At 42.8% G+C, this 11,354-nt stretch overlaps 3 protein-coding genes across 8 annotated transcripts in view; 1 reads left to right on the top strand and 2 right to left on the bottom strand.

Moving 5' to 3' along the window:
• Window positions 1–259: 259 nt before the first annotated feature.
• Window positions 260–4,694, top strand: cUnh11orf16 (chromosome Un C11orf16 homolog). The gene is made up of 8 exons (XM_079345489.1): window positions 260–345; window positions 939–1,147; window positions 1,332–1,694; window positions 1,965–2,068; window positions 2,482–2,623; window positions 2,736–2,967; window positions 3,400–3,879; window positions 4,402–4,694. Exons 2-8 carry the CDS (start codon window positions 941–943, stop codon window positions 4,635–4,637), a joined length of 1,764 nt encoding a protein of 587 aa, XP_079201615.1. The 5' UTR covers window positions 260–345; window positions 939–940; the 3' UTR covers window positions 4,638–4,694.
• The window catches only part of akip1 (A kinase (PRKA) interacting protein 1), a 150,787-nt gene continuing 144,101 nt past the window's right edge, over window positions 4,669–11,354 (bottom strand). For 2 of the 6 annotated variants that reach the window (XM_079345500.1, XM_079345499.1), the window contains exons 2-5: window positions 5,729–5,920; window positions 5,569–5,643; window positions 5,350–5,490; window positions 4,669–5,099 (exon numbers count right to left, since the gene is read on the bottom strand). In XM_079345500.1, the coding sequence (XP_079201626.1) occupies window positions 4,950–5,099; window positions 5,350–5,490; window positions 5,569–5,643; window positions 5,729–5,887 (525 nt within the window). In that variant the 5' untranslated portion in view covers window positions 5,888–5,920 and the 3' untranslated portion in view covers window positions 4,669–4,949. The other 4 variants (XM_079345496.1, XM_079345495.1, XM_079345498.1 and 1 more) reach the window with 4 other exon arrangements.
• Window positions 7,477–10,674, bottom strand: rpl27a (ribosomal protein L27a). The gene is made up of 5 exons (XM_079345502.1): window positions 10,588–10,674; window positions 9,973–10,036; window positions 9,805–9,880; window positions 8,359–8,533; window positions 7,477–7,650 (listed from the first exon to the last, which is right to left on the bottom strand). Exons 1-5 carry the CDS (start codon window positions 10,588–10,590, stop codon window positions 7,522–7,524), a joined length of 447 nt encoding a protein of 148 aa, XP_079201628.1. The 5' UTR covers window positions 10,591–10,674; the 3' UTR covers window positions 7,477–7,521.

Consider the following 11,354-nt stretch of genomic DNA (forward strand, 5'->3'; position numbering starts at 1 on the left):
CCCACTTTCTGTTCCAAAAAAAGTTAAATATATGTAAGACATGAATAATTGACTTCTTCTAAACGTCTCTTTCTTTGTTGTGTTAATATGTTGTCTTCCAATAATAACACAAAACAACCCATCATGAAGCTGCTTCACTCGGTAAATTTACTTTTCTCAGATTTTATAGTGACTGTAGGCTACCATAGCAACTGTAGCTTGGCAGCGACGTTTGGTAACGCCCCCCCAAACAGCTGATTGGCAGGTAAACGGTCCATTAAGAGCCACGTCTCCATGGAAACCAACGTCCACAGTGAGGGGAAGTTGTCGTCTGCAGCTGACTGAGATCAACAGAACGAACTGCAGGTAAATGCAGCCGCTTGTTTGTTTGTGTTTCACTTTCAGGTGAAAAAAGAAAAATATATTCCTTTGATAGAAAAGTGCCTTTGGTACTCCAAACTTAAAAAAACTTCAAAGAACATGATATTAAAGTAGTAAAACGTAAGTTTGACCGCAGGGGAAAAAATAACACCACAACAGTAGCAGAAAGTTACACATCAGAACAAAATACTGATATTTTCACAAACAATGATATTTCATAAATACAACCAACAGCAGCACAAAAGATTGAAACAGCTGAAAACAAGGCATAAAAAAGAATCAAAATGATATCAGAAATTGAATTTTATAATGTGCAGTCACGTGTCTGAACAGTTTCTACTGCAAATGCTGTGTATTCATGTACGACAGAAAACAATCTGTGGTGCTTTTTGTTAAAAGTCACATATTAACCTCCTTTCAGACTGTTGAAATAAGTCTCAGAGCTCACCAAAACATGTCTGTTAAGTTTATTGTTATACAGTGAATCCAATTTCTGTGTCTGTTTTTCACTGAATTGTCTAAACTTTCAAACCACAACCAAAAACATTGCATCATGTCCTGACCACCTTGCAACACAGAGATGATATCCAGACAGATGGAGGCCTCTGAAGCGGCGCTGCTTCCACTGTTGGAGGGCCAACAGAGGTGCAACATCGCGTTCGTGGTGGAGAGCTCAGAGGACACGAGAGCTGTTCTGGGATCAGTGAAACGGGTTCTGATCCAGACGCTGCTGACGAAGGCTTCACGCAGAGACTCTCTATTCAACATCCTGACGTACTCAGGAGAGGTGAGAACGGACTGACAGACCGAGAGACTACAACACCAGCAGCACTGAAACCCACACCACGTTAATTAATTAAAGAAAATATTTGGGAATGTTTTTTATTCATTATTTCACGCCTCAGGATAAAGTTTTTTGGACTTTTGAGATTGCCTTTCTGTGTGACTAATTTTCCATTTCTGCTTCACAGCTGACCTGTTGGTCCCACCACATGCTCCCCTGTGCTCCTGACTCAGTATACATAGCTCTGTCCTGGATTCACTCCATCACCTGCAGCCCTGGCAGAGACCTCCTGGCGGCCCTGAGCGTAGCCTTCTCTGACACCGCCTGTCACGCCGTCCACCTGCTCTGCACGGGGCTCCCCGAAAAACCTGAGGCCTTGCTGAGAGCTCTGCCCACCCTGGCAGCTGGTCGACCTCTTATCATCTTCTACCTGAAGGACACAGGTGTTCAGGTGGACAGGAAGACACGAGACTACCTGCAATGTCTGACAGAGGCCACCAGAGGGAGCTGTTATGTGGTTCTGGTCGGTTTTAATGGAGTGCTTGAGAAGGTATTGCTGCATTTATGTTCTCCTTAGATGGTCAGGTTCCTGCTTTGGGAAGTATTTCTATTTGGTGTGTTCAAGCTGCATGTCATATAATCAAAACAACTTGAAAGAAGTAAAATAAATGATGGCAGATGGGTGAGCGGTGAGGCACGTGGATGTACTTGGTTGCCAGGTCAGTGAAATCAAATAAAAAGAATCATAATGGTTGCAGCATAAAAACGGTCTCCTCTACAATCTGTCTTCATCAGTCTGCGTCTGTGTGCATGTCGTCAGGCGGTTCCTCTGCATGTTGAGGAGAATCAATCAGACTCTCCAGTGAAGTGTTTCTGCCCGACCTCTTCAGTCCTCATCCACAACACTTCATCACCTGTGCTCAGGTTGGTCTCCATGGCGACACCTCTGCTTTGTTGTTTGCAATTCATGAAAACGACATACATCACTGTCTGCCATCCAGAAAGAAGGATAATTGATTCCCTTAGTGCTGATAACAGACACATTAATAATACTAACAACGATGCATCAAGAGGATGTTTTTCAGTTTCAAAAACAACTCTTAAGAGCAGTTCGATTTAAACGTGTAATGGTTTGTCATCAGATTTTTCACGTTTCGTAAATTCATAAATCTTCACTGAACATCAGCCTGTCTTTATCTCGGCATGCAGGGTTTTTTGTGGTGTTTTACAGTCTGCTTGTTAGTTTTGGTTTTCTGTGATTCCCCCAGTCGACTTTGATTTTATAGAAAAAACACCCCGAAACATCAGTTGTGTCCTGACTTCTTGTTGTCTCCCAGGTGCAGTCTGGGTAATCCTCTCCAGCCATGCACCACCGTTCTAACCCCGAGCGGTCCACAGTTTTACCCAGGATGCAGAGTTCTGGCCCGGAGGGAGGTGGACGGTCTTTATTACTCGGGCACTGTGATACAGCAGGTCCAGGTAAAACATGCTGTGGTTTTATTACACTTCATAATAATTACTAAGATCAAATCCTAATGTGCAGATTGACCAGGAGGAAACGTTTCTCTTCTTGCCATGTGTCAAACCTCAGGGCTGCGCTGCAGTTTGGATTGTCGAGTTTGACCATCCAGGAAGTCTCGGTTTGGGGTTCGTCGCCTCCCAGACACAGCTGGTTTGCTCCCTCGACATGGTGAACCACACGAGAGCTCTCACAAACTGTCTGGGACCCGGTGATGCTGTCCTGTCACCATGGGAACCGGATCTGATACGATACGGGCCGGGGAGAGTGATGGCCGTCACAGAGCGCAGAGATGTTTCAGGAGGTTTGGAATCAAACGCTCACACCATGAGGACACGAAAATCATGTGAAGAAGAGATGCCTCACCAAGAATTGACGAATAGTGGGGAATGACGTGCATCCCTGCACGTCATTCCCCACTATCTCTCTCTACGATTTCACACCCTCTCCACTGTCCTCGCTCTTAATAAAGGCATAAAAAGCTACAAAATAAACCTTGAAATAAAAGGAAGGAGGGTGCTATGCCAACCACACAATAGGCCGTCACTCTCAGCACCTTCTCCTAAAACTAAACTGAATCTAAAATGACCTCTAATGATACTCACAAGACTAACTGTGATCGCCTACCTCAACTAAATAAGAAAACCCAGCAATGTAAACATTTTAATAAAGGAAGATTTCCACTCTACCATAACGTTTCTGTACCTCTCTTTAATCCCTCTCACTGTCTTTGCAGTTGACGGTGTTATGTGCCTCCGGGTGTTGATGTGGAACGGCTCCGTGTCTCTGGTTCCTCACAGCCTGGTTTCAACCATTTCAGCCCCTCATCACGACAGAGTAGTCAGAGAGCTCCAGATCCTGACAACTCAAGCTCCAGATCGGCGCTGCAGTCGGCTTTGTGCTCGCAGCTCTTCCTGCACTCCCCGGCTCGTCTGCAGCTCCTGGTGTCCGTCTGCATCCTGCTGTGAGGAGAACACGTTCCAGCGCAGGTGTAGGTCCAGCTCGGGAAGAACTGGTGGATTTGAGAGCGTGGAGTCGAATAAAAAAGTGGACCAAAGCGATACAGATGCAAAGAGTACGGACCCTGAGGTGCCCTCGCCTCCTTCGTCTCTGTCTGAAGAGGGGAGCAGAGCAGTGAGGCTGAGGAGCAAACTGCAGCGTCCTCCCTGGAGGTACTGGAGGAGAACTGGACCAGAACCACAGCACAGACAGCCAGGTGGGAAACAAACTCTGAACACACTCTTGTCTTAAATGTGTCTGAAGTATATCAGTGAGCAAAACAAAGAGTTCTGACTTCATTTAAATGTCAAGAGGGGAAGGATTTAAGGAAAATTAAGTCTTTTCTCATTTTGAGGTTTTTAGACAGACTAGACACGTTAGTCTTAGAAAAACATGAAGTTTATCTGCAAAATATCTGACCTTTAAACTTGACTAATATCTTGCATTGCTGCTCATGTATGGTGGCTTTATATCCAGAGGCTGGAGTCCTCCACGCGGATGTTGCGGGCTCGGTTGCGACCTGTGGCTCCTCCCCTGATTTCTAACTCAATCCACTGTCCCGTCTCTTAGGACAAGCACAAAAGGCCCAAAATAAAAATAAAGAAATGAAGCAAAGATCTTGACTACAGGACGCAGAGAGAGAGAGAGAAATACTAAGCTCTGTCTGGTCTTACAGGCTCGTCACCCTCTTTATTAACCCTGCCTACACATGGATGTATTTCTGTGTTTTTCCCTGCAGGCAGCGCAGCAGCGCCAAAGACGTCACAACCTGCGCGGTTCAGCTTCCCTGTCCCTCAGATCAGCGCCTCGCCCAATCACAGCTCTCTGTTTTTGTCACTTCCTGGTGCTGAAGGTAGAAGAGCAAACGTCAGAGATGTTTTTGGAACGACCAACTTCAAACCTCGACCACCGGCTGGACTGCGGCCGTTTTCTGCCAACAACACTCCGACTGTTTACACCCGATTTATCAAATAAAAACATTATCATCTAAAAAAACAAACACAACTTCAATAAAAAAATACTTTAATCATACACTGATGTGGTTTTTGTGCAGGAAAGTAAAATGTTAAGTGCATTATTAGATGATACAATCTATATGATAAATGCTCCGGTATAATGGAATAAAAACATGGCTTCTGGATTCAGCAAATAAAACATTTTGACAGCAAAGTAAAATGGAAACTCATTCAGCAAAAAGAAAAGCGTACAAACAGGCAATAAGCACACAGACAGGTAAGCTTTGTTTGGTTTAGTTCTTGAAGGTGACTGTTTTGGTCATGTGACACGTCAGAGGTTAAAGGTGAGGTCGATGCTCTCTCCAGCTTTGAGGTGGACCAGCCGAGTCTGCTGCTGGGACTCCGGCACGCTGGCAGTGATGGCGTACGACCCTGGAGAAACTTCGATGTAGAAATCTTCGTCTACTTCAGACACGGGAGCCTGAGGAAGAGGAAGAGGAAGAGCATCTTACTTTGTCCTTAACCAACCGACACAGCCGGAGATGACGTTACGTTACTCTTTGTTATCCCAGTGAGGTCATTAACGCTGCACACATTCAGCTGCCTCCACAAAAGTTTTAAGCAATAAAAAACCAACAACATCCTGCCTGAATTTTTCTACACAGTTTCAGGAGAGCAAACAGTTTGTTAAAACAGCTCATAACTCTTTAGAGAAAGAAATGTGTCGTTACCTTTCTGTGTGGGGCATTTTCATGTTTTCTGGTTGACAGTGCGGGCTTTGTTGATCCAGCAGGCTGCCGTGTGTGGAACCTGCACACGTGGCTCCTTTCAGTCTCTGTGGGCTCGGTGCAAAATCCAGACCCATAAAACCTCTGCAGCACAGACACCATGCACATGTTAGTCCAGGTTCGTAGCTTATAGAAACAGAGAGATGGTGAACAGTCGCTGACCTTGCACTGATAGGTCGTCTGCACCATGAGCCCTGCGATGGATGCAAAGACATCATCGAGCTCCGTGTGTGCATCCTGGAAAGTGAAAGGAGCAGTTGTTGCCACAGAGTAACAATATAAACTGGAGGTTGGGGTTAACATAGAGAGCACATGAAGGCACCTCGACAGGGGTTTGCGTGTCCTCCTCCGTAGCAGTGGAGGTCTGGCATGCTCCAGTGCTGGTCCAGTCCACACTCCGCCTCGAGGCCCGCTCCAGCACCTCCAGGCCCAGACTGGCAGAGCGCCGCAGAGAGGACTCCAGCCAGGCTTGGCTTGCCATGAACAAGTCAGACTAAACTCAGGAGACCTTCACCTGAAATTTTAAAAAAAAAACTGCAGATAGCAACTAATCAATGTTCATTTAATGGACTGAACCTTAAGAAAGTCTACAGGGAGCTTTATATCCAATCACTGAGGCACATTTAAATTTGAGTCAATCTTAGTGTGTAGGCTGCAACTGCATTTTACACACTGCGCATGCGTGAAGATAAACCCTCCAAATGAAAGTAGAAGGCGGACAGATTTCACTTTTTCAACTTCTGCGAAACTTGAACGTGGCCTCGCGTGCTGCTCAAATAGAACACCGCCACGTCATCACGTTACAGGGTTTCTAACTGCACGTTCGCATGTTTACGTTTTGTTAACTTTAAGAGTTCCACGCGCAGTGTCAACACATTTCTGTTTAGGAGATTAGTGTTACCTTGTTGACCGGTTCGTTTACACGCAGACCACCGCGCGAGTCAGCAGGTGGTCCTACACACACACACACACGTGCACGCTTTCAGGGTGAACGGCACTTATTGAACAGATATCGTTCAGTACTCACATATCCTCCTCATTTAGCCCGTCAGGTCCAGCTGACTGACGCCGTGGTAACGCTGTTTTCAAATGACGGTACAGGAAATCCTGCACGTTAAACCCCGCCCCCTAGAGGGCAAACAGGTTTCATTTCATTTGTTTAAAAGTAAATCTCTCTACATTTTCAAGCAAACTGGATAAATTGCATTTTCTTTCATTTATCAGTTAGTAGATTGTCACATTTTTAATGTTAAAGAAGAGTCCTTGGTGGTCATTATTTAGTAGCACCTATACATGTCTCTAATCTCACTGTCCAAGACTCTGGATATTTGTTCTGCATAAAAACGACAAAGAAAGGACTCATTGGTCAGGACGGCTTTCGTCCATGTTTTTGAGGTTGTTAGTCACTGTATTGAGTAAAAGCAAGCAAATCATCCTAAATAAGCTCAGTACATAGTAAATATTACAGCTCAGAATCAAAGTCTCACATGATTCTTTACTAAAGGAAACACACTGGTCAGACTACTTTCATTACCCAGGCAGAAAAGTTGTGCAGAAAAGAGGTTAATTGAAAGAAAGTTTAGGATTTGAGCCAAATTAACCAGGAAAGGTTTCCCCGATTCACTTTAAAAAAATCCCTCAACTTTTTAAGTAATTAAAACGGACATCACGTCTCACTTTCAGGTTTTTGTTTTTTTTTATAACTCACTTCACCAATATTGTTCTTCTGTTGGATTTAGCGTTGCTTGATAAATACCTGTCCTCAAATCCATAGTAATTATACTTTACATTTCAGTTTACATTAAAAACACTGTCGAGCAGGGCTGCAATGCACAGTGAAAGTTAATGTTGACTATAAATCAGGACAATCAGGACATAAACACTGCTGTGCAAGAGTTCCTTCTACCACCGATTCCTACTTTGCAGATTTATGACACATGAAGTGTTCATAAAGTTATTCAGACAACATTAAATGCAACATTTATACTTGCTTGCACAGCTTGCAAAAAGCAGTTAAATAATCTGCAAGTGTAACATGAAGAGGCATCTAGAATGAGACAACAAACGCAGTTCCCATTTATACATTTTATTTTTGCAAAAAGACTGACGAGAGCGTTATGCCATCAGCACACAAGCTCCTCCCGCTGCCTTGATCTTCTCCTCGGCCCGTCGGCTGAAGAACTTGGCCTTGACGATCACAGGCTGCTTGGGCAGCTTGCCTTTGCCCAGAACTTTGTAGTAACCCTGAAAAGGAACAAGAAGAGTAGGATTAGTTCAACCACACAGATCTGCAGAGAGATTCTCTGTCTCGAGTCGTTCTGCAGTATTTTCTCCCCTTTTGAGGGTCATTTTATCTGCCGTTATTAAATCCCAATGAATGAATAAATTCTGCTCATGTGTTCAGTAAAACAATCCGAGACTGAATCTGTATCAACAGTATTCATTGAATCAAATGCTGAACAACAAATCCATGTTGGTGAATCTAACAGTAAACGCATCAGATGTTATACACTGAAAATAAAATAGAAATCCTTTTGTGTACAGCGAAACAGCCGTCTTTTTAAAACACACTATATAAAGTTTGTAACCACGAGTGCCACACTTAGAAACTCAAAATGTGATTGATTTTAAACATTTTTAAGTCCAAGAGAAGTAAGGGTGCTGGAAAGGTTTCAACCACAGACGCAAATACAAAACTTGATAAAAAGGAAACTTTGAGCAGGTTTTTATTTTGTATAACTCGAGGAACTTTACTCCTTTCTTAGCATCATATTTCTTCCAGTCTTTAGAAAAGCGTTGCTTCCTACAAAAGGCAGTTTTTTTGCACAAACACATCAGCTCCTTCTTTGACCAGTCTCAGACTAACCCAAACTCCAGTCACTAACTCTTTTAAAGTAAGGAGTGGGAGGGGCAGAACATTTCCGTAAGAATAAGAAAAGGACCAGTACGTACAGCGCGCACAGCATCGATGATGGGGGCGGGTCCCTCTGGCTTCTTGGCATAGTTGAGCCTGGTCTGCTCGCTTACAAGAGTCCACAGCTTGTCCAGGTTGATGGTGGGGCAGTGGGTTGTGTTCCTCTTCAGGTGATAATGTCTCATACCCACCTTACCAAAGTACCCCGGATGGCTGAAGAGACACAAGAGGAACACGTGAAAGGTTAACATCTGTGTATGCAGGGTCGGAATAAAGAGATGACCTCAGGTAGGAAGTTCGGCTGTTTGTTACACTGATTACTAAATATGTCACGGCAGCTTTCAGCTCAGACATTTCTCTAACCCAGATTAAAAAAATAAAAAAAGCACTACTTCTATTTTTTTCCAGGCATTTTTAAACATTCTGGTCTGAAATCATCAGGAATTCCCTGTCTTTTTTTTTTTTTTTACACATGATGCTGTCTAATTAAATTGGACAATTAAAATGTATTCGGTTTAAGGAGTAAGTGCACCAGCTTCCAAACAAACATGTTGACAAAATCATTACATTCCCCCTATTAGTTGACTCCTGACGCAGTCTAATTCTGATTTAATGTGACCATAACATTAATACATCAACTGCATAGTTATAAAGGTAAAGCTGTTTGTAACTGCCCATGTGGGTGACTGGCCTACAACAAGGCCAGTCGGTGAATAGGACCAGTCTTCAGTCTAAGAGGACTCTAGCACACCAAGACAATGATTTGTGTCAAGGTGAGACTCTAGTCTCTACAACGTCGAGGGTGCTTACAACGACTTCAGTATCCCAGTCTTGTGTTTGTGCAAAAAAAAAAAATGTCCCAAATGAAACCAAAACGTACTACCTGGAGAAATCTGAAAGAAAACAAACTGGGACATGTACAGGCCTTATATCCCAGTTGAGTTTAAATGGGAGATAAAGCGTGTGGGGAAACGGCTAAAAAGGAAGCCAGCATCCTTAAGATGTAGGGTGGCACAAGACAGATCATGCTGAAAAGAAGCCTAATCAAGAAATATTACTACAGGGCCAAACATCAGAACAAAAGTAATGTCTCTGATCCAAAACTTTCAAATCTGACCAAATCTTGGACAGGTTTGAGTTCAAATGTGTTCAAAACCAGGATAGAGCTCAGAGTGGTGTAAAAAGTCGATGTAAACACACTCGTGAAACTAAAGCTAAACTGACCAGAACAGCGCATATATATATATATATAAAACGACATGATAGTCCACAATCACCAAGAGTGAAAAGCTTTAAGAAGACTACTGAAAAAAGTTCCCAAACATTGCCCAGTGCAATTATCCAAATATAACTTGGGCGCGTCTGAAGACAGGAGATTGTCAATAGATTCCCTGCGAAGCATTGACTCATTGCATATACAATAAAAACAGCCTGCATGTTTAATGAAGGCTGCAGATTAACTCCTGCTGCTGTGAACAACTTACTATTTGTCGAAGTTGATTCTGTGGTGATGCATACCACCAGCATTACCACGACCTCCAGGATGCTTTCTGTGTTTGCCTGTGAGATGGTGAAGAAGAAAAGAAAAACATTACGTTAACCATGCATCAAATGAAGATGATGAGCTGTAAAGAGGAAAAGCTCAAACTCACCGATACGACCATGTCCGTGGCTCACATGTCCTCGGAGCTTCCTAGTCTTGGTCAACTTGGTCGGCTGTCAACAACATGTTCATTATTAGTATGTTAGAATAACTTCATCATACATGGTTTTATCATCTCAGCAACTAGCTGCTCAGCGTTTTTAAAAGGAGCCTGCTGAATAATGACATGTAGAAACTAAGTGCCTTCATGCTGCTTCGCCTCTTTGAATGCTAATGCTAACTGAGCTGTATTCACCGGTAACCCGTACATTAAGACAACATAATAAACTATCATGTAAGGCATTTCTATATTATAACCTCAGCTCACATTGGTGAGGACAACAGAGGGTTTAAGTACGCGGTTAGTTCAGGTATCGAACTACACGTATACAATGTGGGTGACTGCTGTTGTAGCCATGGGCCCAGGAGATCCGAGCTACCACACATTAAATCCCTCATAAACAGCTAAAATATTACTAAGTCACGTTAAAAACATCCTGAAGACGATTATTGGACATGTATGAACCATTAGCCGTGTTCGGATGATTGTTTTCAGTGAAATTGAACACGGATGGAGATAGATTTAACGCGATTTCAAAGCCAAGAGATACATGATAGCACCTACCATCTTGGAGGCTAGTTGAAAGAGGAACGGGATTTGGAGACCACGCGATTTTGTGCGAGATTTGGCGCATAGCAACAAGAGCACGAAGGAATCCACAGCGACGCCCGTTGATCGATGGCGGCACTGAGGCAGTTTCAGCCTTCTAATTTAATAACGTGATATGAACACAAGAAGATGCTTACGTTCACATCAATGTATAAAAAAAAATATGTGAGCTGTGTAAATGTGTTTTATATGAGAAATTGATGACAAAGTTTGCTTATAGCGTTTTAAAAAAAAAAAAAATCTGTATCCTATTTGCAATCTATAAATTTATAGATCACGGGTTTTTTTTAATTCAACACATCAAGTCCTGGTGAAACATACATTATTTTAATTTGATATGTACTAAAATGCAAAGCTTCAAAAATGTGATTGAAAAAAAATACGTTTTCCGACTTGAAAACTTTTTTTTAATGATAAAAAACCCCCTTCAGATCAAACTCAACACATGTTTGTAAGTGTTTGTGTGTGTGGCCTACACCTATAAAACTGCTTTGGGGACTTTCAGATTGTGATGAACAAGCCCCCCCCAAATATGTTTTTTTCTGATTTAAAAAAAATCTCTCTGTTTCATAACTACGTTAAAACAGGAGCTTTAAAAAATTGGATGCCCTGCTTTGCAAAACAAAAGGAGACGATGCAAGATGAGCAAACGCAATTAACCATTAATGCATGTTGGGCAATTTGTGGATTTACAGTAGAAACCAGGTCAGCTGTGATTGAAA

This window comes from Symphodus melops (genome assembly GCF_947650265.1).
Source record: "Symphodus melops genome assembly, chromosome: 6".
NCBI lineage: Eukaryota > Metazoa > Chordata > Actinopteri > Labriformes > Labridae > Symphodus > Symphodus melops.

Coding starts and splice junctions, on each gene's coding strand:
- cUnh11orf16 (XM_079345489.1), top strand. CDS start 941: ATGATATCCAGACAGATGGAGGCCTCTGAAGCGGCGCTGCTTCCACTG. Junction 1,695..1,964: donor TTAATGGAGTGCTTGAGAAG/GTATTGCTGCAT, acceptor GCATGTCGTCAG/GCGGTTCCTCTGCATGTTGA. Junction 2,069..2,481: donor ACTTCATCACCTGTGCTCAG/GTTGGTCTCCAT, acceptor GTTGTCTCCCAG/GTGCAGTCTGGGTAATCCTC.
- rpl27a (XM_079345502.1), bottom strand. Junction 9,881..9,972: donor CCACGGACATGGTCGTATCG/GTGAGTTTGAGC, acceptor ACCATCTCACAG/GCAAACACAGAAAGCATCCT. Junction 8,534..9,804: donor AGAATCAACTTCGACAAATA/GTAAGTTGTTCA, acceptor GTGTCTCTTCAG/CCATCCGGGGTACTTTGGTA.